This window comes from Leptodactylus fuscus, chromosome 11 (assembly GCF_031893055.1).
Source record: "Leptodactylus fuscus isolate aLepFus1 chromosome 11, aLepFus1.hap2, whole genome shotgun sequence".
In the NCBI taxonomy this organism is placed as follows: Eukaryota; Metazoa; Chordata; class Amphibia; order Anura; family Leptodactylidae; genus Leptodactylus; species Leptodactylus fuscus.
The window spans coordinates 34617230-34642585 of record NC_134275.1 but is presented as its reverse complement, the minus strand read 5'-3'; the positions used below and the strand labels follow the sequence as shown (position 1 = coordinate 34642585).

General features: G+C 42.7%; 1 protein-coding gene across 1 annotated transcript; it reads right to left on the bottom strand.

The window, feature by feature from the left end:
- Positions 1 to 73: 73 nt before the first annotated feature.
- LOC142185181 (ras-related protein Rab-7a-like) lies at positions 74 to 18741 on the bottom strand. The gene is made up of 6 exons (XM_075260459.1): positions 18649 to 18741; positions 10240 to 10287; positions 9391 to 9517; positions 8509 to 8727; positions 7206 to 7331; positions 74 to 187 (listed from the first exon to the last, which is right to left on the bottom strand). The coding sequence occupies exons 2-6, from the start codon at positions 10284 to 10286 to the stop codon at positions 107 to 109; spliced, it is 600 nt and encodes a 199-aa protein (XP_075116560.1). The 5' UTR covers position 10287; positions 18649 to 18741; the 3' UTR covers positions 74 to 106.
- Between the last annotated feature and the right edge of the window lie 6615 nt (positions 18742 to 25356).

The window sequence follows — 25356 nt, the reverse complement described above, 5'->3', positions numbered from 1 at the left end:
CTTGTGGCTCACATTGTAGACGAGAAGCTTTGCTGTTGTGCACTCCGTCCAAGCTGCCTACACAGAGACTTCAATGACAAAATCCAGTGGTGGAGTCAGTAAGGAGTTAACACTCGCATTTCTTGTGTTTATTATCCTGCTTTTCTAATAGACTTGTAGATTCTTCTTCAGAGTTTCCTGGTAGCTTCTGCGGTTCAGGAATGAAGAAAAAAAAAAATAAGCAGAGCTGTTATGAGAAGAATAAAGGGTTAAGGGGGCCTGTCACACAGAACACCTCAGTGACCTGTATGATAAATGGTTTGCTAACAAACTTTAGTTCCCCTTTAACCCCATAAAGACACAGCCCAAAAGTGACTTAAGGACCAGGCCTCTTTTTTCAAAACTGACATGTGTCACTTTAAATGTCAATAACTTTGAGACGCTTTAACTTACACAAGTGATTCTGAGATTGTTTTTTCGTAACACATTGTACTTCATGTCAGTAGTAAATTTTCGACAATATGTTTTGTCTTTAATTATGAAAAAATAGGAAATTTGGTGAAAATTTTGAAAAAAAATGCAGTTTTCAAACTTTGAAATTGCAAGCCTTTCAAATAGAAAGTCATACTACCCAAAATTTTTCATAAATATAATTAAACCATGTCTCATATTTATGTGGCAATCAAATTTTAAGCACCCTTTCATTTTTTTCAGAAATTATAAGGCTTACAAGTCAAGCAGTAATTTTCCAAATTTTCAAGAAAATTTCCAAAACACATTTTTCAAGGGACTAGTTCAGTTCTGAAGGGAAATTGAAAGGCCTCTCTAATAAAACCCCCCAAACGTCACCCCATTCTAAAAACTGCACTCCTGAAAGAATCCAAAACAGCAGTTAGAAAGTTTAACCCTTTCAGCATTTCACAGCAATTACAGCAAAATGGAGGTCAAATTTACATTTTTCAATTTGTCACTAATATATTCATTTAGCCCTAGAATTTACACATTTACTAAGGGTTAAAGGAGAAATTGCACCCCACATTTTGTTACACAATTTCTCCCGAACACGACAATACCCCGTATGTGCTGGTACCCTAATGTACGGGCACACGGTCGCTCTCAGAACGGATGGAGCGCTAATTGGATTTTGTAGGCCAGATTTTGCTAGAATACTTTTCAGGCACCATGTCCCGTTTGCAGAGCCCCCAAGGTGCCAAAACAGGGGAAACCCCCAAAATGTCACCCCATTTTGGAAACTAGACCCCTCAAGGAATTTATCAAGGGGTATAGTGAGCCCTTTGACCCTACAGGAGTGTAGCAGAATTGGCCCAACAAAAGGAAAAGTAACATTTTTTGCTATAAAATGTTGCTTTAACCCCAAATTTTGCATTTCCACAAGGGGTTAAAAGAGAAAATGCACCCCACAAATTGTCAAGCATTTTCTCCCAACAACAGAAATGCCCCACATGTGTATGTAAAGTGATGTATGGTCACACAGTGGGAGAGAACAATAGTTGGAGGGTAGATTTGGCTGCAATTGGTTTTAGTTACCATGTCACATTTGCAGAGGCCTTGAAGTGCCAAAACAGTGAAAGCCCCCAAAAATGTGACCCCATTTTGGAAACTAGACCCCTTGACTTCAGTGACGTCAGTGTTAAATTGCACCCAAGTATAGCAAACATTTGGATGCAGCTTGTATGGCAATTTATTTTGCAGAAATTACTGCATAACCGGATGAAAGTAATTGTGTGCAGAATACGTGATGGTATAAGGAGGCGATATTCCATGGAAAATAAATTCTAAAATTAATATTCCATGGAAGTGTGGTACACTCTAAAGCACTCCTTCATGCACAGGCCAGGTTTATCAGGGCAGGTGTCACACTGATAAGTGGTGTCTCTCCTTATTCCTCTTTTGTAACACACACTGCATCTTTTTTGGTTTTTCCCTTTTTTAGCAGTTTGGGGGACTTCGCCGGGAAAATGTTGCCCTGGTACTATACGGAAACCTTGAGTTTCAGAAGTACTGGGGCCTGGCACTTCTAGGTCCCCAAATATCAGGGTCTTGATAATTGTCTCCTGAAACTCAAGGAAAGTTCCTGTGTGGCCTGCACATCGTGATAGCACGTACGCGTTATACAATGCCATCTGAACCATGTGCACGGCCAGCTTTTTGTACCACACTCTTGTTTTTCGCATGGCACTGTAGGGCTTTAGGACTTGATCAGATAGATCAACCCCTCCCATGTACTTATTGTATGCCAGGATGCAGTCTGGCTTGGAGACAGTGGTACTGGTGCCACGCACAGGGACAGAGGTGCTGCCGCTGCCATGAATTGTGGTCAGTACAAAAACATCCCTCTTGTCCTTATACTTGACCAGCAGCATATTTTCATTGCAGACGGCACTACTCTCACCCTTTCTGAGGGGCTGCGCAATATGTGCCCTAGGGAGGCCTCTTTGATTTCTGCGCACAGTCCCACAAGCTGCAGTTCCTCTGGAACTCAGGGATCTAAAGAGTGGGATGCTGGTGTAAAAGTTATCTACATAGAGGTGATAACCCTTGTCCAGCAGTGGGTGCATCAAATCCCACACAATTTTCCCACTAACTCCTAGGATTGGGGGGCAGTCTGGGGGCTCAATCATTGTGTCCCTTCCTTCATACACCCTAAATTTATAAGTGTATCCTGAACTGCTCTCACATAGCTTATACATTTTAATGCCATACCGTGCCCGCTTACTGGGCAAGTATTGGCGGAATTTTAGCCTCCCTTTGAAACTGATCAGAGACTCATCAATTGCAATGTTCTGATCAGGGATGTAGGACTCTGCAAATTTGGTACTAAAGTGTTCAATAACTGGCCTAACTTTGTATAAGCGGTCAAAATTTGGGGCATCTTGGGGCGGGCACTGGGAATTATCATTGTAATGAAGGAACTTTAGGATACTTTCAAACCGCTTCCTGGTCATAGCCATTCGATAGATTGGAGTGTTGTGCAAGACATCTGTACTCCAATACTGACGAATTTTAGGTTTTTTCACTATGCCCATATGCAGAATAAGACCCCAGAAAATCTTCATTTCTGCTGCATTTACTGGGGTCCAGTTCTGTGGCCTGGCATAGGAAGAGGTGGCATTTTGTTCCAAAAATTGTACGGCGTACAAATTCGTTTGGGCCACCATAAGATCTACAAACTCATCAGAGAAAAAGATTTTGAAAAAGTCATTTTCTCTGAAGCCCTCAGTCTCAATTTGTATTCCTGACCGGGCAACAAAGTCAGGAAGCTGAGGTTCAAAATTTTCTGGTGGTGGGGTCCACATGGGCTCTACAGGTGTGGCAACTAAATCAGCAATTGTTCTGGGGCGCCTCCTTTGGGGTTGCTCATCACTGGATGAGGAGGAGGAAGAAGAGGAAAAATAAAGAAATGGGGCATTTTCCTCTTCTCCCTCGCTGGCGGTATCAGTGTCAGAGGCCAGTATGGCGTACGCCTCTTCTACTGAAAACCTTCTTTGGGATGATTGGGACTGTTGGGACATTTTTGTGTGTGTGTGGTGTTTTACTTGAGTATATAAAACTTTATTTCTTGAAACTTTATTGAAAATTCAAAGTGTGGGGTGTGTGTTGTGCTTTAACACGTGTATTTGATGTAAAAAAAAAAACAAACCTGCAAAAAAAGTACAGATGTGATCACTAACGTTTATTTGTTACTGATCACTGCGCTGAGTAGCACAAAGGAAAAAAAAAGATTCTTTTCTTCTAACTAAAATTGAATTAACTAGAAAATAAGTGCGCAAAAAGTACAGATGTGATCAGTAACGTTTATTTGTTACTGATCACTGCGTTGAGTTTAGCACAACGGAAAAAAAAAAAAGATTCTTTTCTTCTAACTAAAATTGAACTAATAAAATATAAAATAGACGGAGCAGTCTATATATATTTTATTACTAAGTCTAACTAGAAAAAAGTGCGCAAAAAGTACAGATGTGATCAGTAACGTTTATTTGTTACTGATCACTGTGTTGAGTTTAGCACAAAGGAAAAAAAAAGAGATTCTTTTCTTCTAACTAAAATTGAACTAATAAAATATAAAATAGACGGAGCAGTCTATATATATTTTATTACTAAATCTAACTAGAAAAAAAGTGCGCAAAAAAGTACAGATGTGATCAGTAACGTTTGTTACTGATCACTGCGCTTTAGAAAAAAACTGAGTTTAGAAAAAAATTCTTCTAGCTAAAATTGAACTGCAATAATACAGATAGAAGTGTGTGTAATATATATATATATATATATATACACACACACACACACACACACACACACACACACACACACACTATATCTTTATTGCAGAAACTAAAAAAAAAAAAAAACCCAAGAAGGGCTTTCCAAAAAAAGTTCTGCTGGTAAAGTGTTAATTTTACCAGCAGTCAGGAAGAAGGGGGAGGGAGGCTCTGTTCTGCACCCACTGGCTAGGTGCAGATTGCAGAACTTTTTAGGAGCTGATGCAGCCAGACGTGAGATCAGAGGTTGGTGGAGAGGGGGAATGGGAAGGGGATGGGAATGGGGATGGGAGGGTGGAGTGGCTGGTGGAGTGGCTGGGGGGAGATTTTTAGGAATGACAGGAGAGGGTGGCTGGCAGCAGCAGCGACGGAGCTCTGATCAGATCAAATATGTCACTGAAGACACGCAGCAGCAGCGGTAACGCACAGAAGGCTCACAGGGCAGCACGGAGGTCTATTCTGCTCGCAAGTCCCAGGGGAACTGACATGGGAAGCAAAGTGACCCCCGGTTAACACTGTCCTGCAGGCCTGCAATTGGTTGATCGGCCGTGACACGTGCCGATCAACCAATTGCAACATCTGGAGGGTTGGCGCCACTGTACGCCCCCCAAACACTCGACAGGGATTGGTGGTATGTATACCTCCAATCCCTGTCACTTTTACTGACATCTGCCGGCGCAGATCCAATGATCTGTGCCGGAAAGCTGCCGGAAAGCTGAAATTTACCGATCTGAATAGATCGGTCATTTTCAGCAATCTAAGTGGCAGGGAGGGGGTTAAACCTCCCGATTCACGTGGAGAAGGTTGTCTGCTGTCATGGACAGCAGCAACCTTCTTACAGTTAGCGTCTCTTGAGACGCGGAGACTATTTATAACCATGACGTACTATTACCTCATGGGTCGCTAAGTACCAAGCTCCCATGAAGTAATAGTACGTCAAAGGTCGCTAAGGGGTTAAAGCAAGGATAAGAAACTTCCAGTTGTTGTGAGACTACATTTCCCAGCATGCATACCTGCCTGTTCTCAAACTTCCGTAGAAGTTGGGAGTTTTAGTTTCACAACAGCTGGAGGTTGCCGACCTCCTGCCTAAAGCCAGAGGTGATACCGATTTGATACAGTATTATGTATAAAATGGATTATATACGCCCAGATCTCAGTATCCTAGTGATCAGTGGGGTTCAACACCCATGACCCCATCTGATCTGATTGGCGACCTATTGTATGGCTACATCAATATCTTAAGTTTTGTAGCATTTATTTGGCTTGTTTCATGAAAGTTCTAAAGTCATAAAACACTTTATCCCCCTGTGCTCAGCATCTGCCACTGTCAGGATGGCCTAGGACTCAACAGTGAGCTAGACCCCGGGGATTCAGCTGCTAACCTGTGTCCTCACAGCCCCGCCATGACACTAGGCTGTAAGGCCAATTGTTCTGACAGTGGGGACATATTTCCAGCTCCGAGAAAGCAAACAGTGTGCTGAATGTATGTAATACATTGTCAGCTTTCTAGCAGTATAGAATACTACATATTGATGAGAATATGAAAGGTCCTCTTTAAGGAGGTTACATGGAGTAATAAGGTTTACGACTACATTCCCTGCACTGGATAAGCGTTATTAATAATGCACACCTCGGGGCCGTTCTGGTCCTCAGGGTCTCTGACTTAGGCGGCAGTAGAATGGAGTCGGTCATGTGATCCAGAGTCAAAGCAGCTGTAAAGGTGATTAAACTAGAGTTTTTACCTCCAAAAGTAATGAATGTGGGACTGGGGTGTATAATAAAGGGGAATTTCACACATATTAATTTTATGCTGATTTGGGGGGTGGATTCTGCCTCCTATTGTTTTTAAAGGGGCTCTATCAGCAAAATCATGCTGATAGAGCCCCACATATGTGTGTATAGCCTTTAAAAAGGCTATTCAGGCACCGTAAATGTTATATTAAACTACCCCCCCGTTTTAAAATAATAACCTAAAAAAGAATGTGCTCTACTTACGAATCGTGCACACTGGATGTGTCTTCATCTTCGTCCACGCCTCTTCTTCCTCTGATGTCTTCGGGTCCCGTCCTCCTCTGGCGCTCGCTTGCAGACACTGATATAAAAAAACGGCCTGGGCACATGCGCAGTAGCATGCGGCTTCTACTACAGCTACTGCGCATGCGCCCAGGCTATCACTGTCCATTCGCGAGCGCTGGAGGAAGAAGAGGCGTGGAAGCAGATGAAGACATACCCTGAATGCCCGCCCAGCGTGCACGATCCGTGAGTAGAGCACATTCTTTTTTTAGGTTATTTTAAAACGGGGGGGGGGGTAGTTTAATATAACATTTACGGTGCCTGAATAGCCTTTTTAAAGGCTATGCACGCATATGTGGGGCTCTATCAGCATGATTTTGCTAGAGCCCCTTTAATGGGAGGCAGAGTTCGCAGCAGGACAGTGAAAAGGTAAGTGCCCTGCTAGATCTGGCCACGGCTGCAGTGTCCGTGGCTTGAGGCTCCTTCATCTAGGCCTAATCTGCGGTGGAAAGGCACAATGGAATACCAATACTCTGCAGAGACTTGCTGCCGTAGGGAGCTGATGGCTGAAAAGTGAAGAGAAATTCCTCTTCATTTTCTGCTGTGTGAACAGCCCCTAAAAGTTTAACCAGTGCAGGGAATCTATTATTACTGTAGATGGACTGCAGTACCACACACAACCTGTAAGATAGATGGCTATTGACAACCGCCCTTGTGCTGGCCATGATTGAACAGCGCTGGTGGCACATGGAAATCAGCCATGCTTCCATGACCGCACTCATTCAAGGCCGTGTAAGCATATCTGCAAAACCAGACAAAAATAAGACCTGTCCTAAGTTTTGTGTGTGCAAGGGGCCTTACAAGCATTAGGTATATCCAGATTGTGAAAGTCGCTATTGTGTCAGGATGGTTACTTGGCATAGCATTACGTACATGTTTTAGGGCGAGTTTGATGGCTCTTAGGAACGCTTCATCTACGTTGGTGGCTTCCTTGGCACTAGTCTCGTGGTACTCTGCATTGCAAGTTTTACACCATTCCTGAACCTGACGTGGAGAGACCTATAACAAAATAATAGAGATTTTCCTGAATAGTGTCCTGATGTAGACAAAGTATGATCAGTTTTATCAAACTTGCTGAATGTGGTCAGAAACTGAGAGAGACGACTTAAAACTTGGGCTACTGTAAGTACGCACTAACTCCCATACACCAACTCGACACAATACACTACTGCATGTGACATCATGTTCAGCACCTGGTGCATGTAAATGTGTAAAGGATGCCAATACTAACAGCAAGCCCCCCCCCCAGTGTTCTTTACTTCTCCAACATCCATCATGTACAGGTAAGACCTCTATTATATGGTCAGGCACACAATGTATATGTGCCACGTAGCCATTCTGCATCTTTAATGCAAATAGTGATGACTAGGGTGGAAAACTGCCAGTGGAGCGCGTCCGAGGATATGGGTGCAGCAACTGCACAAGGGAAAGGTACACTAGTTCAGTACAAATGGATACAAGATGCTCACTGCTAAAACAGTCTGCAAAACTGCTGCTATTAGGTAGGAGTCCTGAACAAGTGCCTGAATATACGTATGTGAGTGGTTGTAGTATCAGTATTACATTGAAAACGGGAAGGCCAACAGTGCACCGAATCAGCACACTGTCTGCTTTCTAGCGATATAGGGTACAAGTACAGGGAAGGTATCGCCAGGAAGTGACCTATTGTCTAAATCACATTTTCATGTTAAACATATGATAAGCTAGTTTGGAGAGCACAGAGCATCAAAGGGTTAAAGTAGTCATCAGGAAAATTGGTAACAGAATAAGGGCAGTACCTTGTAGGGTAGCTTCTATGCTTTCCAAAGATGTCTGTCTTATTCTGTATTGCAGCTCCATTTTCATTAAGATCAGCTTTTTATTCTTATGTAAATTAGATGAAAAGGGATTTAGGGGCGTGGCCTTTCCTGCACTGTTTGTTGTTCTGAAAATCCCTCAATAAAATCCAATTATGGTATACATACAAACAGCACTGTTTGAACAAGGCCTCTGGGATTGTTTCAATGGCCATGTCCTAGTCCATTTTTTTCCTCTCCTTTTTTCCCAAAAATTAGTATTGGATCTGATGGTAGAGTCCAAAAAAAACCTCACCACAACATACAGAAGTGAATTAAGATACCAGGTGTCTCAGTGCCCCCAAATGTCACAAAGATGAGGGAAGAAAACTTGTACTGACCTGTCGTTCCTCTAGGTCTGCCTTGTTTGCAATGACCACAAAAGGAAATTTTTCTGGAGACGGAGGATCGGCTTGTACCAGGAATTCCTTATGCCAGGCATCGAGGGCATTGAAAGAATTTGGGGATGTAACATCAAAAACCAGCAAGCAGCAATCCGTACCTCGGTATAGTGCAGCCCCCAGGGACTGGAAGCGCTCCGTCCCCGCTGTATCCCAGATCTACAAAAGTGACACTCGATTATTCCCTTACTAACATTTCATATGTTGTGTTGTAGGATTTTAGGGCAGATTCCACTAAAAATATGCTGTGTGTGAACTTACCCTTTAAAATAGTAAATGTTTTTGCTGTGGCAGGGACATCAGCCATATAAACAGAGAAAATCCTTACTTCTAAGGAAACATATCCCTGTGACCATAAACTGATGAAGCTATACAGAGATTATAGTTTTAGGGATATGCAAATCAGCCAGCAAGTGCATCGGAGGCGGACCCAATTTGCCTGCAGACAGCTGCTAGTGGTCATGCTTCTCTCTAGAATTGGTGTCCACTGTATCCCCTTTAGCAGTGAATGACATTTTCAGCCTTTGAAATAGTCTAAAGACAAATCAGGCTCCGCCCTCGGTGCACTTGCAGGCTGACTTGCATATCCATAAAAAGATGATTATTTCTCAGTTTGTCGCCACATACACGGCAGTATTTTAGACTTGAAACATTCCCTTTAAGACACATACACAGCAGCACATCCATTTCACTGTGATAATATGCAGATTTCAGTGGAAAGGGAAAATCAGCATCTGTTCAGCACACACCAGATAGTGAGGATTTTCCTGACAGAACAAACATCAGCCATGTGTGAACTGGAACACACTGATCTGGACTCACCTGAACTGTGACCAACGTCTCATCTACGCGCAGCTCTTTAGTGAAGAAGTCGGCTCCTATTGTTGCGCGGTAGTAGTTGGTGAAGCGATTATTGACATATTGATTCATTAGTGCCGATTTCCCCACGCTGTGGAGATATAGGTAACACATATTCAGTATATACACAGTTCTCTACTTATGTGAATATGCGTATACCTAGCAGACTTTAAATAAACCAATAGTACATAGTGTGTACATAAGGAATAACACTATTTCTAGACAATATATAACAAACTTTGCATTTTTAGGAATTTTTCTCCTGTAAACTCTCTTGCTTTTTATCTTGTTTATCTTCCTAAACTGCCATAATGTCTCCTATACACTGAACACAGTACATAAAGGAGAATCTGCTCATCTAACCCTCTCAAAAACGTCAGTAGGATCATATAGGATGCATGGTGGCTCAGTGATGTTGCCTTATAATGCTGGGGACTTAGGTTCCAATCCAGCTAAGGACATCTGCAAGAAGTTTGTATTTTCTCCTGAGTTTGCATGGGTTTCCTCGGTGTACTCCAACTTCCTCCCACACTCCAAAGACATACAGATGAGGAATTTACATTGTGAGTTCTATATGAGACAGTGAGTGACAATGTCTGTTAAGTGCTGTGGAATATGATGGCCCTATATAAGCAAGCTAAATAAAATCAATCAATTATAGGGTATTATACATCTAATTGAAGTGAATAAAGCACTTGGGGTGAGATAGGATTTTTGTATAGAAAGTTTCTTTCTCAGCTGTTGTATAATGCTAGTGTGTATAATGGATTATTTTGTTTGGCTACATCCGTTGTATGAACGCCATTAACTTACCCTGCATTGCCGATAAGCAGCAGCTTTATATGTCGCCTTGAAAACATCCTAGAACAAGACTGAAAACAGGTTGTATGTCACCTAGACGTACCAAGGAAAAACAAAGTGTGGTGTGATGTGTGTTCGTGAGGGATTATTATATAGACATTGCAAAGCTCATACAATGAAAGTTTAAGTCCATATGTGCAGATTTTTTTTAGTTTATATATTTTTACCTAATGCACCTTAAAGGGAATCCATTACCATAAAACTTGATATCAAACCAACCATCAACTACTGTAGAGAACATCAGGAGCATCTTTAGATCAGGAGTGTCAGACTAATTTTCAATCACATCAGGGTTACAGTTAACTTCAAAGGACAGTTTGCAAATGTTCCTTCCCATATAGCCTTCATTTCTATACGTGGAGGAACAAATCAGCCAACCCCATATTGTTTGCATTAGTCAGCAGCATATCATCCTGTTTACACATGGCAACGTACTGGCAGCAAAAACTGATTTTAGGTGCTGCATTAAAGATACGACCACCCGGTGGCTCAGTGGTTAGCGCAGAGTCCTCGGTTCGAATCCTGATATAGGCAACAAAAAAAAAAAATCTGCAAGGAGTTTGTATGTTCTCCTCGTGTCTGAATGGATTTCCATCACATACTAAAGACATCTAAAGACATACTGATAGGGAAGAAAATGTACATTGTGAGCCCTAAGTGTGGCTCACAATCTACATAAAAAATATATATATATCACCACCCAAAAAATTAGTGTTATGTTTGATCGCCAAAAACATTATTCGGGCGAGTTTGTAGGAATGTTCTCAATAATTAGAGAATGTAACACCAAAAGTTGGCTATTTTTAATCCAAGTTTTTATGTTGAACACATTTTCAAGTTTTCCTTGCCACTATCTATATTAAACAAAAAAAAAAAAAAAAAACTACATCCTCCAATTTTCACTCTGAACGATACGACTAATAATAGAAAGACACTTGCTAATCCTGTAGGGGTTTTCTTTGCAGCACCAACCTCATTTACATCACTGACAAGAAAGACAGTAATACAATAGACGTTAACACCTCTATAGATAACACCACTGATGTATCATTACATCCACTAGATGATGTCACAGCTTACCTACTCCTACCCAGATCATGCCTAGAAAACGCTCTTATAAACTTCAACTATTGCTGTCTATGGCCATGACCATGCCGCAAAGCAGATCAATAAATGCAGAAGAGCAGAAGCTCAGGCAAGATGGCTGTCCCAATAATCATGTACAGAGAACAAAATAGAAAAAAAAAATCCACAAACAGAAAAAAAAAAAAAAAACTAGCAGATTCATTCCATTTTAGGGTCGTCCTTTTACCTCCCTAGAAATCTGTCTCAGCCTTCAGCAGCTGTCTTTGCCAATATGTTTTCCACTAAAAGACAACTAGTACTTGTACAGCGGGTCAGATGATGGGGTAGATACAAATTATATAGATCAGAGAATTGCCATTCCTATCTTTCTTACAGTTGACGGCATCAAATATCTTTCCCCATAACCTAGTACTTGCTTGTCTGGTCTATTCACATTGTCTTCCCTCTGTATATCTTGCCATAAGCCATAAGGAATGACTGCAGAGGAGGTAGGAAACCTTTATTTCCTGAGGGGAAGAGGTTGCTTCTTCCCTGCCCAAAAATATCCAGAGGCGTCATAGACGGCGAAAACAAACAGTCACGTACCGGAGCTTTAAAGGGGTATTAAATACTAAACTACCACTTTCTGTTCTGTAGGAGATTTTCAGCACAGGCAGGTATGACAGATCACATAGGATCTACCCATCACACACAAGTTTATCTACTCCCCTTTGCTGCACAATGACCCCACAGATCACAAATCACGTCCATTCCTAACCATGAACATCTCCATGCCATAGTGTCTTTGTCCCAGGTGGCTGCTGTAAAGCATAAGAAAATAGAATAAAAAATAAAATCTACAGTGAAAAAGACGAAGGCTGTGCTGCGCCTTATCTCATCATGGGTGGACAGGGGCAATGGTATGAAAAGGAAGTTTCAAAGATACCCGCCTGCTCAATCTCTGGGTCGGCAGAGGCCGGACCTCCACCAGTGAGGTTATGGCATATGCCTAAAAGTGTAACTAGGATTGGAGAGAAGCAACGGACAGCGCTCACAGGTCACAAAAGATTTATTGGTCAAAGGAAATGCACAACGCAACACAAAACCACCACGTTTCGGGCTCACACGCCCTTTTTCAAGTGCATGAACTTATATCCGGACGCTTTGGAAGTGTAACTAAACATTCGGACAACTTTTGATATTCTGGCAGTATGTTTGTCAGTAATACATTTAGTAATATACTTTATTAATCCATTGTGGCTCCTTTCTGTGAAACCCTGCCTATTTTCACACTTCTATATTGAGAGCAGTCCCTTGCTTATTATGGTGTAGGGAGTAGGGGCTGTGTGAAGTGAAAAGAAAATGGGGGTGGGGAGAGAAACTTCAAATGACTAAATCTCAGGCACTATGAAACATAGAAACTTGCTTTATCAAAGAGGACATTTGCTGAAATGAAAAAGTACGCAGTAATACCTGTATGGTTTCCAGAGATAGCACAGTTGCAGCTATACATATCCAAATGTCATACAGGTAGAACTGGATACTTAACCCTTAAGTACTAGCATGGTGTCTATCATACACCACTACCATAGACATATCATTAGGATAGAAACCATGAGAGTGCTTAAGGGTTAAGTAGAAAATCTCCTCTTTCATATGACACCAAAAGCAGGTTTCTACATTTTATAACGCCTGAGATATAGTCATTTCAACATTATAAGTTTTATTGAAAGTTTTTCAAATTTTACAAAACCAGAGGGGGGGGGGTAATAATGTACAGAAGTATCAAATAATGGCAAAACTTGGGGGAGAAAGAAGGGGGTGGAGAAGGGGGAGGTGAAAGATGGGGAATGGGCAAGAAACAAGTAAATGCTCTGGCGCAGCAGAGCTGAGAAGCAAAACATATGCAAAAACCTCAGAACATATGAATATCAATTGTCAGAGGAAATAAAGGAAAAATTGAACAGACAAACTGCACAGGGGGACATTACACAGGGGACACAGAAGGAAAGAGGGAACGGAAGTCGGCAGAATAATAAAAATGATTCCAAAGAAGCCAGGTCTGTTGATGCTCGGTATCATCCTGGCGGAGCTCAGCTACCAGGGTCTCCATAGTTCGCAAGGCAAGAACCTCATTCAGCCAACAAATGAGCGAGGGAGGGGTCGTGGACTTCCATAGCCTGGGAATGACAGAGCGAGCTGCCACCAATAAAAATCCAAGAAGTCTACGGATGGGTTTACGGAACGTCCGGGAGAACAGGGAAAGAAGTAGCGGGGCCGGGTCATCCTCCAAGTCAATCCCCGTCACCTGCCGAATAACCTGTCTGACCCCAGTCCAAAAGGGGCGTAGGAGAGGACATCCCCACTAGATGTGGGCCATCGTGCCGCGGTCGGAGAGATATCTCCAGCATCTATCAGAGGTGGAGGGGTAAATATCATGTAGGAGGGCCGGAACCCTATACCATCTGGAAAGTATCTTAAAGTTGGTCTTCTGCGCCCTACATGATATGGAGAAAGTATGACACGCACGAAAGGCCGATGACCACACACCAGGAGGGAACGAGACCCCCAAGATATAGTCATTTCAAGTGACCCTCTACCACCCTCATTTTCTCTTCACTTCACACAGCCCCTACCCCAAATACAATGAGAAGCAGGGACAGCTCTCAATAGAGAAACAAGGGAAAGAGTAGACAAATCCAGGATTTCACAGAAAGGAGCCATAATTTATTAATAATGTATATTACAAAGTTTATTATTGACACAAATACTGCCAAAAAATAAAATAAATCAAATTTGCCTGAAAGTTTAGTTACGCGTTAATAGTCAAACATGAGAATACACTTATTTACTGAAATGCATAAGGGCATGCAGCTTTTACTCCACGCCTCTCTATGTAAACGCCTGGTTCCTGTCATATGAGCGCTCTGCATCACAGTGTAACATACTGTACAACCAGAGTCTGCCAGGAAACTGTAGTAAAGCTTGCCATACACAATTAGATTTCACATGGACATTGCTCATCTGAAATGAACGGTGGTTGGTTGGTCATATGGCCAAGCGCCCCAAACACATGAACCTTCCAACAAGCGCTCGACTACCCCAGATGACAAAAGTTGATCGACGCTAAAGAAGTGCTGAAAAAAGGAAATGACAGACACATTGGTGGAATTCACATACAAGATTTTGAAGTTAAATTTGTCAAGCAGAAAAATTTTGCTTCAGGATTCTGAATCAGATTTTTTCTGCTTGACAAAAACCGCCACAGAATTTAACAATTCTGTGACAAATTTCTGTACAAAAGATGGTATTTTCCCGCTTCCTGTTCATTTCAACGGAAGTTCTCAGGTGGAGTTCTAGCCCATACACGGCAGAAAAATTCCAACACAGAGGATTTTGGTTCTGACCAAATTTAGTTGATAGTTGTCTGTATGGGACAGACTGTTGTAGATTTATGTACAACCAACAGCAGACAGTCCAAAATCTGCCAATTTAGCAGTCTACAACTTAATGTATATGGCCAGTTTATGTTTTACAGATTCAAGTAAACATTGGCAATAAAAACACAATTTTTAGCCAGAGATGATAAATGTCAGTTCTGAGCAAGGTCCTAAAGAGGTAAATTGCTAGGATATGTTATATGTCATGAGATCACTTTATGACTGGTGGGATTCTGATCTCTAGGACCTCCACTTGACTTGAGAACTAAAGACGTTGTCCCATTATACGCACTTCGTCATTGTCCACAGGTACAAAAATAAACTAAGTTATGTAATACCCCAGCAAGGTACCATCACTTTTCAATTAAAGGGGTTCACAAGACTGCCCATAAATACGTACCTCCTCTGGGGCTTTTAGGAGGTGAACTCAGGGGTTCATGGTTGGGTCTGACCTTGGGTGACTTCATCAGATCCATTCCCTGAGTCACTGCAACTACCTGTGAACATGGATGAAGGGAGGAGGGAGTCTGAATCAGGGATCAGAACCAACCTCCTAAAAGCTCCAGATTCCTCTGGAGCTTTTAGGAGGTTGCTTCTGACCCCTGATTCAGACTCCCTCCTCCCTTCATCCATGTTCACAGGTAGTTGCAGTGACGCAGGGAATGGATCTGATGAAGTCAGTAAGTATTCACAAGCTCCTTGGAGAACCTTTAACATAATTCTACTTTGTATAGTTTGCTGACTTTTCCAGAGGTGCGTTTTGCACCTGGTCTCAGATCTCCTTTTTGTAAGTGTATCTCAATAAGTTTTTAGTGTAGGGCTGAAGTTTTTGCATGCAACACCATTTTGTCTTAATGTATACATAAATCATATATTACCGGTAATTCTGATTGGACGCAACACCCTAAGGTTATCATGCTCATTGGATGAAATCTAACCTTAAGAATGTAAGGGCAAGTCCAAGAGTTTCAGTATAAAGGAGAGAGAACGAGCAAGAGCGAGAGAGATTACACATATTATAGAGTGTTCCCTAGACGAAAAATACTTGGAAGCTCACAGACAAGGGTGTGATCCCTAAGGATGGGGATCATAAACAAATCCTACATTCTACATACAGTTTGGACAGACTACAAGCAAACAATAGGAATCCATAGGCACTGCATGTGCCACCATATGTAGCCTCCTCTAGAAGAATTGACACACTTCCTAACACTGCGTCTGATAGAGAATGACACAATTTCCTATTGTTTATCAGATTTACGCAGAATATGACAAAAATAGATAAAAGCTAGTCCGAGAACATATGACAGCACTGAAGGGTACCATACATCTCTATAGGGTACTGTATCAGGACTCTGGGATTATACACAATTGTATGCAAATTATCTCATACCAGAGACTCCCATCTGTAGAAAGGACTATTTTGGTCTTCATCAGTATAGCGGTCTTCAATGCGCCCCGGGAGGGTGGGATTGTGGTGTACAGTTTCCTATTAAAGTGAAACAGCAGTGTATAGCGATATAGTTTTCAGGCAACACTTCATGGGAATACGTATCTGCACTGACATGGGCCAAGCAGCCTCTAAGACTGCCGACTACATATGGCTGACGGCGTTCACACTACATTATAAATGACACGGCAGCTTTGTCCAGCGGGTTGTTACATTTACGGCAATACCATATTTGTATTGAAGTTTTGAAGCTTTTACTAATATATATATATATATATATATATATATATATATATATATATATATATATATTTTTTTTTAATGAACGATTTTCCTGGCGTCACCCTATTCTGATGCCTAAAACTTGTTACTGTTTAGTTTACTGATATATGTCAGGGCTCTTTATTTGCAGGGCCAGTTGTAGACTTTATTGGTGCCAATGTTTGGCACGTATGAAATTTTTGATCACTTTGTATTGCTATTTTTTGGGGAAAGCGAGGAGACCAAACTACATTAATTTGCACATTGCGGTTTCTATGTATTTTTATAGTGTACACCATATGGGGTAAATAATGCTATTTTTGGATAGTGGAGACTTATGAGATCTCTTACCAGTAGCAAAACATACATTGGGGGCTTTATAGAAATGGCTGTGTAATTGTATCATGACAAGGATCATGTGAAGTCTTTGTGGGCAGATGAATGACACCATGTTACATGGGAACACACAGCCTGTGCCACCGGCGTAATACGTAAGCTCTGGATAAAAGGCTGCACATTCCTTTGGATCACAATAATTTCTTTGTTATGTATATTATATTGTGGACAAGGAAACCCTATAAAATGCAATTCACCGCTATAATTTCTTACACAATTTACCCTTGCAAAACTAAGGCTACAAAGCGAGACATGTCGAACATCACATCGATTGAATGTCAATGGGGCCACATTGTGATCTTATGGACATTGCATACATTGCCATCATAGACTGCAAGGCAAGTAGTATGTAACTCACATCAGACATGTCTGTATAGCATACATTGAGCACAGGCAATGACCTCCACATTTCTATAGACCTTCCATTGAAAGCAATGGAAAAGCATTGATCTCAATGAGCACTACGCTGAGGATTTACTAGGTGGTTTCAGTCAGCATATTATACCTGTCTCTAGGGGCTTGTATTATAGAGGTTTAGGCCGAGGTCACACATTGCAGAAAAGCTGTTGTTTTTTTTTTTTGTTTTTGTTTTTTTTTGGGGGGGGAGGCAACATTGCCTGGTTTTATGTCACGTCACCATCAATAAGTGACTCTGCTCCCGTAGACTACAATTGCTGTCTTTACTACCTATGCTGTAATTTTCCCTACTATACATTTTCTTTTTCAATATATGGGTATTTTTACAGGTATAGACAATTACTTACAATTTTTAAGAAACCAATGAGCAATCATTGGCGCATCTATGCAGCAACATCACACGGTGCCTTACAGTTGCACGATTTTAATGCAATTTGTAACTGACGTTGCATGTGGCCCAAGTCTTAGGTCAGCTACATATGGGCAGTTACAGTATGCATAGATACAGTCCGTATCCTGGCTGTATTTCAGGACTGCCCTCACTTCAGAGACATGGACTCGTACTATCAATGTACTGGTTAGTCCTGTGGCGAGGCAGTGATGTACAGCATCATAGATAACTACATAATGTGCGCTATGTGAATCCACCCTTGTAACACCCCCACCCCCCCAGTATCTTCCATTGCTACAATGTTACACCTGCTTCATGATACATGTGGTATTACTACAGTATATATACTGTATATGGCCCCCTTCCATCCAGAGATAGACATTCACAAAGAAACCCCTCTCAGTTTTCATGGACAACACTGTTGAAATATATTACTTTTTCTATACATTATTTACACTGTGATACATGATTTTGTTAGTCAATATGTACATGTAGTAAGTAAATTGTAACCATGCAAAAGTGTAAGGCTAGGGCTACAAGGTGACTTTGACTGTGACTCCCACCGCACAACCAAAGATCGCGATCTCCCCCTGCGACCCCCAACTGATGTATGTGAACGTATTGTAACCCCAAGTTGCAAAAAAATAAAAAATAAACAGAAACGCATGATGTTTTTGCAACTATGTTGTCACAGCACCCTCAGACTTGCAATGTAACTCCATTTACTTACATCGGTGAAGGAGCCGCAGGGTGACAAGGTGATCTCTGGTGATGGACAAAGTTGCCATGTAGCTCCAGCCTAAATCCTATGTCCATCCTCTTTCACCTGAGGTTACTTTGTATTCATTGAACTAACAACACGTCTGCATTAAGCTAACAATGCAACACTGAACCTGTCCCAGTATAATGTAGTGGTGGGCTTCATACATCTTAGTACATACCTTGTGTCTGGATCCCAAGACTTTCTGAAACCTGAGAAGTAAATGTAAAAGAAGGATTTAGAGCTCACATTCGGAGAGTTCCTGGTTCTTGAGCATGTGAGAGGAGGAGTAGAAGAAGTAGAGGTGGGGAGGTGTCTGTGAGCTAAAGTGCATCAAACACAAACTTTAACACATTTACTGCCAATGGCCAGCTACCAAGACAAAGCAAAGAAAGTGAAACCTGCTAGTCCAGATATCAGATTGGCAGGAAAGTTATAATCCCAAACTACAGATAATGCGGACAGGGAATTGTGCCATGCATTCCTAAATGTATGAAAAGTAAGAACAATAACCTCTCGGATACATCCATATCTATCCATATATCCATACTACTTTTTGACTATGAAATCCTGGAGTGGATTGAGCAGACGGGAGAAGTACAAGAAGCTTCACATATATTTCCCATTCCTTTTGTACCACTTCTGGGTTTGGCTCAATATCTGCAGCAAGCTCCTCTCCCAGTTTTTCTGCAATGTGGGACCTCAGCAGCTGTAATGTCACCTGTTATATGCTACTGTCTGAGTGCGGCATGTACTAGTGACAGTAACGGTGTGTGTTCTGTATGGTTAGGCTAGGGTTACGCGGCGACTTTGGCTGTGACTCCCCTTGCATAACTAACACAAGGTTCACACTAGTATTTGGTTTCAATCCTTCAGGTCCACTTGGGGACCCAAAAGATGTTAACCCTAACTGCTTAAAAAGCAGATAAAATAGACTATAATGGAATACGCCAAGTTTCCGATGATTTTAATATGATGAGCGAACACTGTTCGAATCAGCTGTTCCGAACAGCACGCTCCCATAGAAGTGAATGGAAGCACCTGGCACGTACACTTTGCCGGCGGCCAGTTGCCGTGTCGGGTGCTTCCATTCATTTCTATGGGAGCGTGCTGATCCGAACAGTGTTCGCTCATCTCTACCTGCGACTCCTTCACCAAAGTAAATGAATAGAATCACATTGCTTCCTTGAGGGTGCTATTACTGCAACTTCTAATCCCAAAAAGATCGAGCAGTTCTGGATTTTTTGTAGAAGTCGCAGTCACAGCACCATCAAGTCACAATTAAATTGCAGCGCGACACAGTGATCTTTAGTCGTAGGTGTGTGTAGCCTTATGCTATGTCTGCTCTTATACCCCTGCTCAGGGGCGTATCTATAGGGGTTGCAGCGGTAGCCCTTAGGGGGTTCCCCATAAAATATAGCACTAAGCTAAAAAGCCCAAGGTAGTTTTGGGTCCATTATAGATTTTGCATTGGATTTTTCTTTATGTTACACCTCTGCCCCTGCTGCGGATCCTCAGGAATATTAGCCCCAGGGGCTGCAGCTGCTATGAACTGTTTGCTGCTCTCCAGCGTTGTGTCACCACCTGTAGCACTTGTTATTTGCCTTGTCAGTGTATTAATTCCTATTGTAACCTGTACATGCAGAGCTCAGTTTACAGGAAATACCTTGGACCCGGTGCAAGCAAAACTAGTCCTGAAAATCCTTTAAAAGGCATGTACTGAGGATACATGGTCCTTTAAGACAAACAATCCCTCCTGTGATACACATGATACACCCTGGTGCCCGGACTGTGATACACTCACAGTTTACAGACTACATTTTATTCCTAGCAGAATGAAGATCTGAATCATTCCAAAGTAAATTTGGCACAATCTTTACACGACTTCCTCCAAATCTACGCAGTAACTCCATAGGCAAACATCAGAGGTCAGAGAAGATATCTTTAGCCCAGAGAGGCTTAAAGCGCAAAGGAAAACGTACATGAGAAGAAGTTAATGTATTTTCTATGACATTGGTATTATACTGTATATATATATTCTCTGGCTGGAATTGTCTTCTGGTTATATACTGATTCATGACGTGTTTAGAACAGGTAGCACCGGCCAAGAAAAGATCGAAACCTTCCCCTATACCTGAGATAAAAGTCAGACAAATAGAAAATTTTAACCAACCATTGTCTGCGCTAAAAATGTCACTGGCCAGGCTGGAATGTTTGTATGTATGGCATGACCTGCTTAAAGGGGTTGTCCAGAATTTAGGATTTTATGACCTAAAAATAACTGATCAGTGAGGACTAACAACTGGCAATGGCACTGATCAGCTGAATGGGGCCACCACTTCCAACGCCCGTACTATACACAACACAGGGCCGTAAACACTTGTCTTCTTTGTCTGTATAGTGGCTCAGCACCGGTACTGCAGCTCAGCTCCCATTGGCTTTAAATAGGAGATGAGTTGTGCTGGGCCACTATATAGTGCAATGGAGCCTATATAGTGCATGTTGTCTATAGTGCAGTTGGACCAGCTGTCACCCCCCCCACACACACACACACACACGATCAGATATTTATGGCCTATGCTAAGGATAGACCATAAAATCCTAAATCCTGGACAACCCCTTTAATTTGGCCATCATTTGGCATTTTGCACAAGCCATAAGCTTTTAAAACTGACTTTCTATGTTTCAGTGTAGTCTGTCATGTAGCTAGTGGGATCATACCTATGAATTACCCAACAGATGACTCCACATTGCCCCCTTAAGGCTCTAGTCATATTTGAGGTATCTCCTCCTTGTCCTTTAAAAAGACATACACAAATCTACACCGACATACTTACACTGACATACTTACACCGACATACCTACATAAATCTACCAGTGACTGGACATGTAATTGTCAGTTAATGTCATTGGTCCATAGCAACCAACCACAGTGCGGCTTTGAGTTTCTAAATGGCTCTGGTAAAATATAAGCCGAGCTCTGATTGGTTGATAAAGTCAGTTTTAAATTACAGTGGATAGATGATACGTGTCTGATCATTAAAGGGGTTGTGCCTTTAAGGGGGCTGTGCAGGATCAGGGGATAAGTGTGTGTGTGCTGGGGGCCCGACTGTAATCTTCACAGCACCTGCAGTCCCATAGAAGTGAAAGGAGCATCGGTCATGCAAATGCACTGGCTTTAGGGGAATTTGTCGTCTGTGTCCTCCTTAAAGAGGACCTTTCACCACTTTTGGGCACATGCAGTGTTATATACTGCCAGAAAGCCGACAGTGCGCTGAGTTCAGCGCACTGTCGGCTTTCCCGATCTGTGCCCGGTGTAAAGAGCTTACGGTGCCGGTACCGTAGTGCTCTATGGTCAGAAGGGCGTTTCTGACCATTAGCCAGAGACGTCCTTCTGCCTCGCGGCGCCAATCGCGCTGTGCTGTGGAGCGGGGAGGAACTCCCCCCTCCCTCTCCTGATAATGCTCGTCTATGGACGAGCTGTGTGAGCAGAGGGAGGGGGCGTTCCTCCCCGCTCCACAGCACAGCGCGATTGGCGCCGCGAGGCAGAAGGACGTCTCTGGCTAATGGTCAGAAACGCCCTTCTGACCATAGAGCACTACGGTACCGGCACCGTAAGCTCTTTACACCGGGCACAGATCGGGAAAGCCGACAGTGCGCTGAACTCAGCGCACTGTCGGCTTTCTGGCAGTATATAACACTGCATGTGCTCAAAAGTGGTGAAAGGTCCTCTTTAACACTGCGGGACTCGGGTTGTGCCAATATGGGTACTTTTTTTAATCAAATAATTTTTATTAACAAATTTTTCTTTACATAAAATCAAACAATCGACAAAACAACAGCAACACAACAACAATTCAAAGTAAATATGGAGACACAATCCGACACATAAAGAGGGAGGGGGGGGGGGGGGGGGAGTCCATTAGGACCCCCCGCTAAATCTCCCGAACCTCCTTTGATTTCCATGTAAAGAATAGCACTCAGGGGATCAAGGAAACAGAGAAAGTTGAAGTGAGAGACGGGGAGGGAAGGCCAGGTGTGTCCTACCATGCTCCCCAATTTTTTTCAAATTTAGTTTGGGCCTTTCTCTGTATATATACGCCCCTCTCCAGCCTAATAGTATTATTAACTCTAGATATCAATTCCACTAGAGAAGGAGGGCTCGGGTCCAACCAATGATAAGCAATCAATTTTCTTGCCTGGTATAATACCCTGGACAACCCTATAAAATCCGGGCTTTCCGTGTCCACACCCTCCCCCAAAAGACCTAGGAGGCAAACTAATGGTGATTGCAGAAGTGCAATAGAATACACCCGGCCAAGCAAGGACAGTACCTGACTCCAGTAATTGGCTAACTCCTGACACTCCCACATCATATGCAGGAGATGTGCGGGTTCCATACTACAGCGGGGGCATTTGGCATCAGAATGGATATGCATATGGAACAGTCTCTGTGGAGTCCTATAGACCCTATGCAAGAGATAAATATGAGACAGTCTCTGTGCTTCACTAGGGGACAGTGTTGGGGTTATGGCTAACACATCTCCCCAGGTTTCCTCATCCACCACACCAACATCCCCCTCCCACCTTTTCCTAGTCTTGTCCGGGAAATCCTCCAAGTATGCCATTAATAACTGTCGGTACAGTGTAGATATCATTCCCTTAGTAATAGATCCCATAAGAGTATGTTGCAGTGCGGGGTGTAGTCCAACTGTCAGGAGGGTACGTCTAGTCTGAACATGGAAGGCATGACGAAGCTGAAGATACTGATAAAACCACACCTGGGGTATAGAAAAATCACTCTGAAGGTCTGCAAAGGTCTTAAAGAGGACCTTTCATCAGATTGGGCACATGCAGTTTTATATACTGCTGGAAGGCTGACAGTGCGCTGAATTCAACGCACTATCGGCTTTCCCGAGCTGTGCCCGGTGTAAAGCGCTATCGGTCCCGGTACCGTAGGGCTTTACAGTCAGAAGGGCGTTTCTGACACTTAGCCAGGGACGCCCTTCTGCCTCGCGGCGCCTATTGCGCTGTGCTGTGTGAGTGGGGAGTTCCTCCCCGCTCACACTGTACAGCGCGATAGGCGCCGCGAGGCAGAAGGACGTTCCTGGCTAACTGTCAGAAACGCCCTTCTGACACTAAAGCGCTACGGTCCTGGGACACAGATCGGGAAAGCCGACAGTGCGCTGAATTCAGCGCACTATCAGCTTTCCAGCAGTATATAAAACTGCATGTGCCCGATCTGATGAAAGGTCCTCTTTAAATATCCCGTTATCTACGATATGACTAAGGGACAGGACACCCTTATCCCTCCACCCCTCGAAGGCCGTTAGCACAGTAAATTCAATCAAGCGATTATTATGCCACAGAGGAGTAAATGTAGTAAAGCCACAAGTACCTAACAGTTTCTTCCCCCTATCCCATACCTTGTATAAGAGGGCTAACGTGGGGAGTCGAGAACGAGCGGTTGGTAGGGGAACAGCCTCCAAAATAGCCACCGGAACAGTCCAAGGGGTATCTTGCACACATAGATGGCCCGATCTCACCGAGCCCAGCGAAAGGGGTACTTATCCCCTATGTACAGGACAAGGGATAAATGTCCAATCACTGGGGCCCAGTCGAAAGTCCCCCTAAAGCCTCCTTGTGAATTGAGCGCCAGTGCACTGGCATGACTGATACTCAATTCTATGGAGATTACAGTCAGGCTCCAGCTAGGGACTCATCCCTTGTCCTGTGGATAGAGGATAAGTGTCCATAATGGAACAACCCCTTTAAGGTATAGGGTTGATATTGGACTGTCAGGGGATCTGTGAGTAAAGACTTAAGCCATTCTGACCCCTCACCATACACTGTCAGGACAACCTTAGTATTTCTTATATTACATATATCTTATATTCTATTTTTATTTTCTGATCATTTCATTGGTAGTTACTAAGGACAAAACCAATTATTTACATTCTAGTTGTCTATTAACGTCTCAACCAAATATAGCATGCGCTGTAACTGTATATTGAGTTAAGCTGATAATCTTATAGGTCTCTTCCATGACCTTCTTAAGTCCTGTATCGTCGCTGGATTTAGTCCCTTAATGTCCTTACAGGCATAAGGAGACAAGTTTCCCAACTCTGGGCTTTATGGTCACTCGGGACCTGGTCTGGATTTCACTTGAGGCATTACATTGTTCTTTCATAGACTACATGCAGATGTTTTACACACCTAGCACACTGACCCATTCATTTCTATGGCCTATGTATGATCATGGGCCCATGTATGCAGCAGTGAGGACTCAGGACAGGTCCTATAGCTATCTTTTGTGTGGCCCGGGCTCACTAAGAGCAGTGAATGGGGCTGTGGAGGCAAGGGTGGCTCACCAATGTCATCTGTGTGCCGTCCATACTGGTCAGTCACGGCCCCGCTATGTTCACGCAGTCATGTACATGTGTAACATCTTCTTTAGAAGTCTGACCTGTGCTGTTACTTTTCAGTTCTCTGCTGTTCTCTCAGGATCTGTCATAAGAATTCACTCAAATTAATTTCTAAAATATGGTTAAATTCCCATTTTTTCTGCTAGTCTGACAACTTCTAGATCTTGGCGCTACTTCATTGTTTCTGTCAGTCCCATAGTCTTTGAATGGAATACGCCGCAAGCCCTTCTGAGGACAGGTGATGGTGTTTGTAAAGCGCTACAGAATATGTTGGTGTTATATAAGGAAGAGAAGGAAGTGTGTAAGCTTGTCCACCAGTCTATTGTAAATTTGAAATAATAAAACTGGAATAGAAGTCATTTTATTCTCACAAAGGAATCTGTATGCAGTAAGAAATGAAGAAAACCTGTCCCTCAAAACCACACTAAGCATAAGGCAGTGTAACACAATGGCGGTATCTCAGT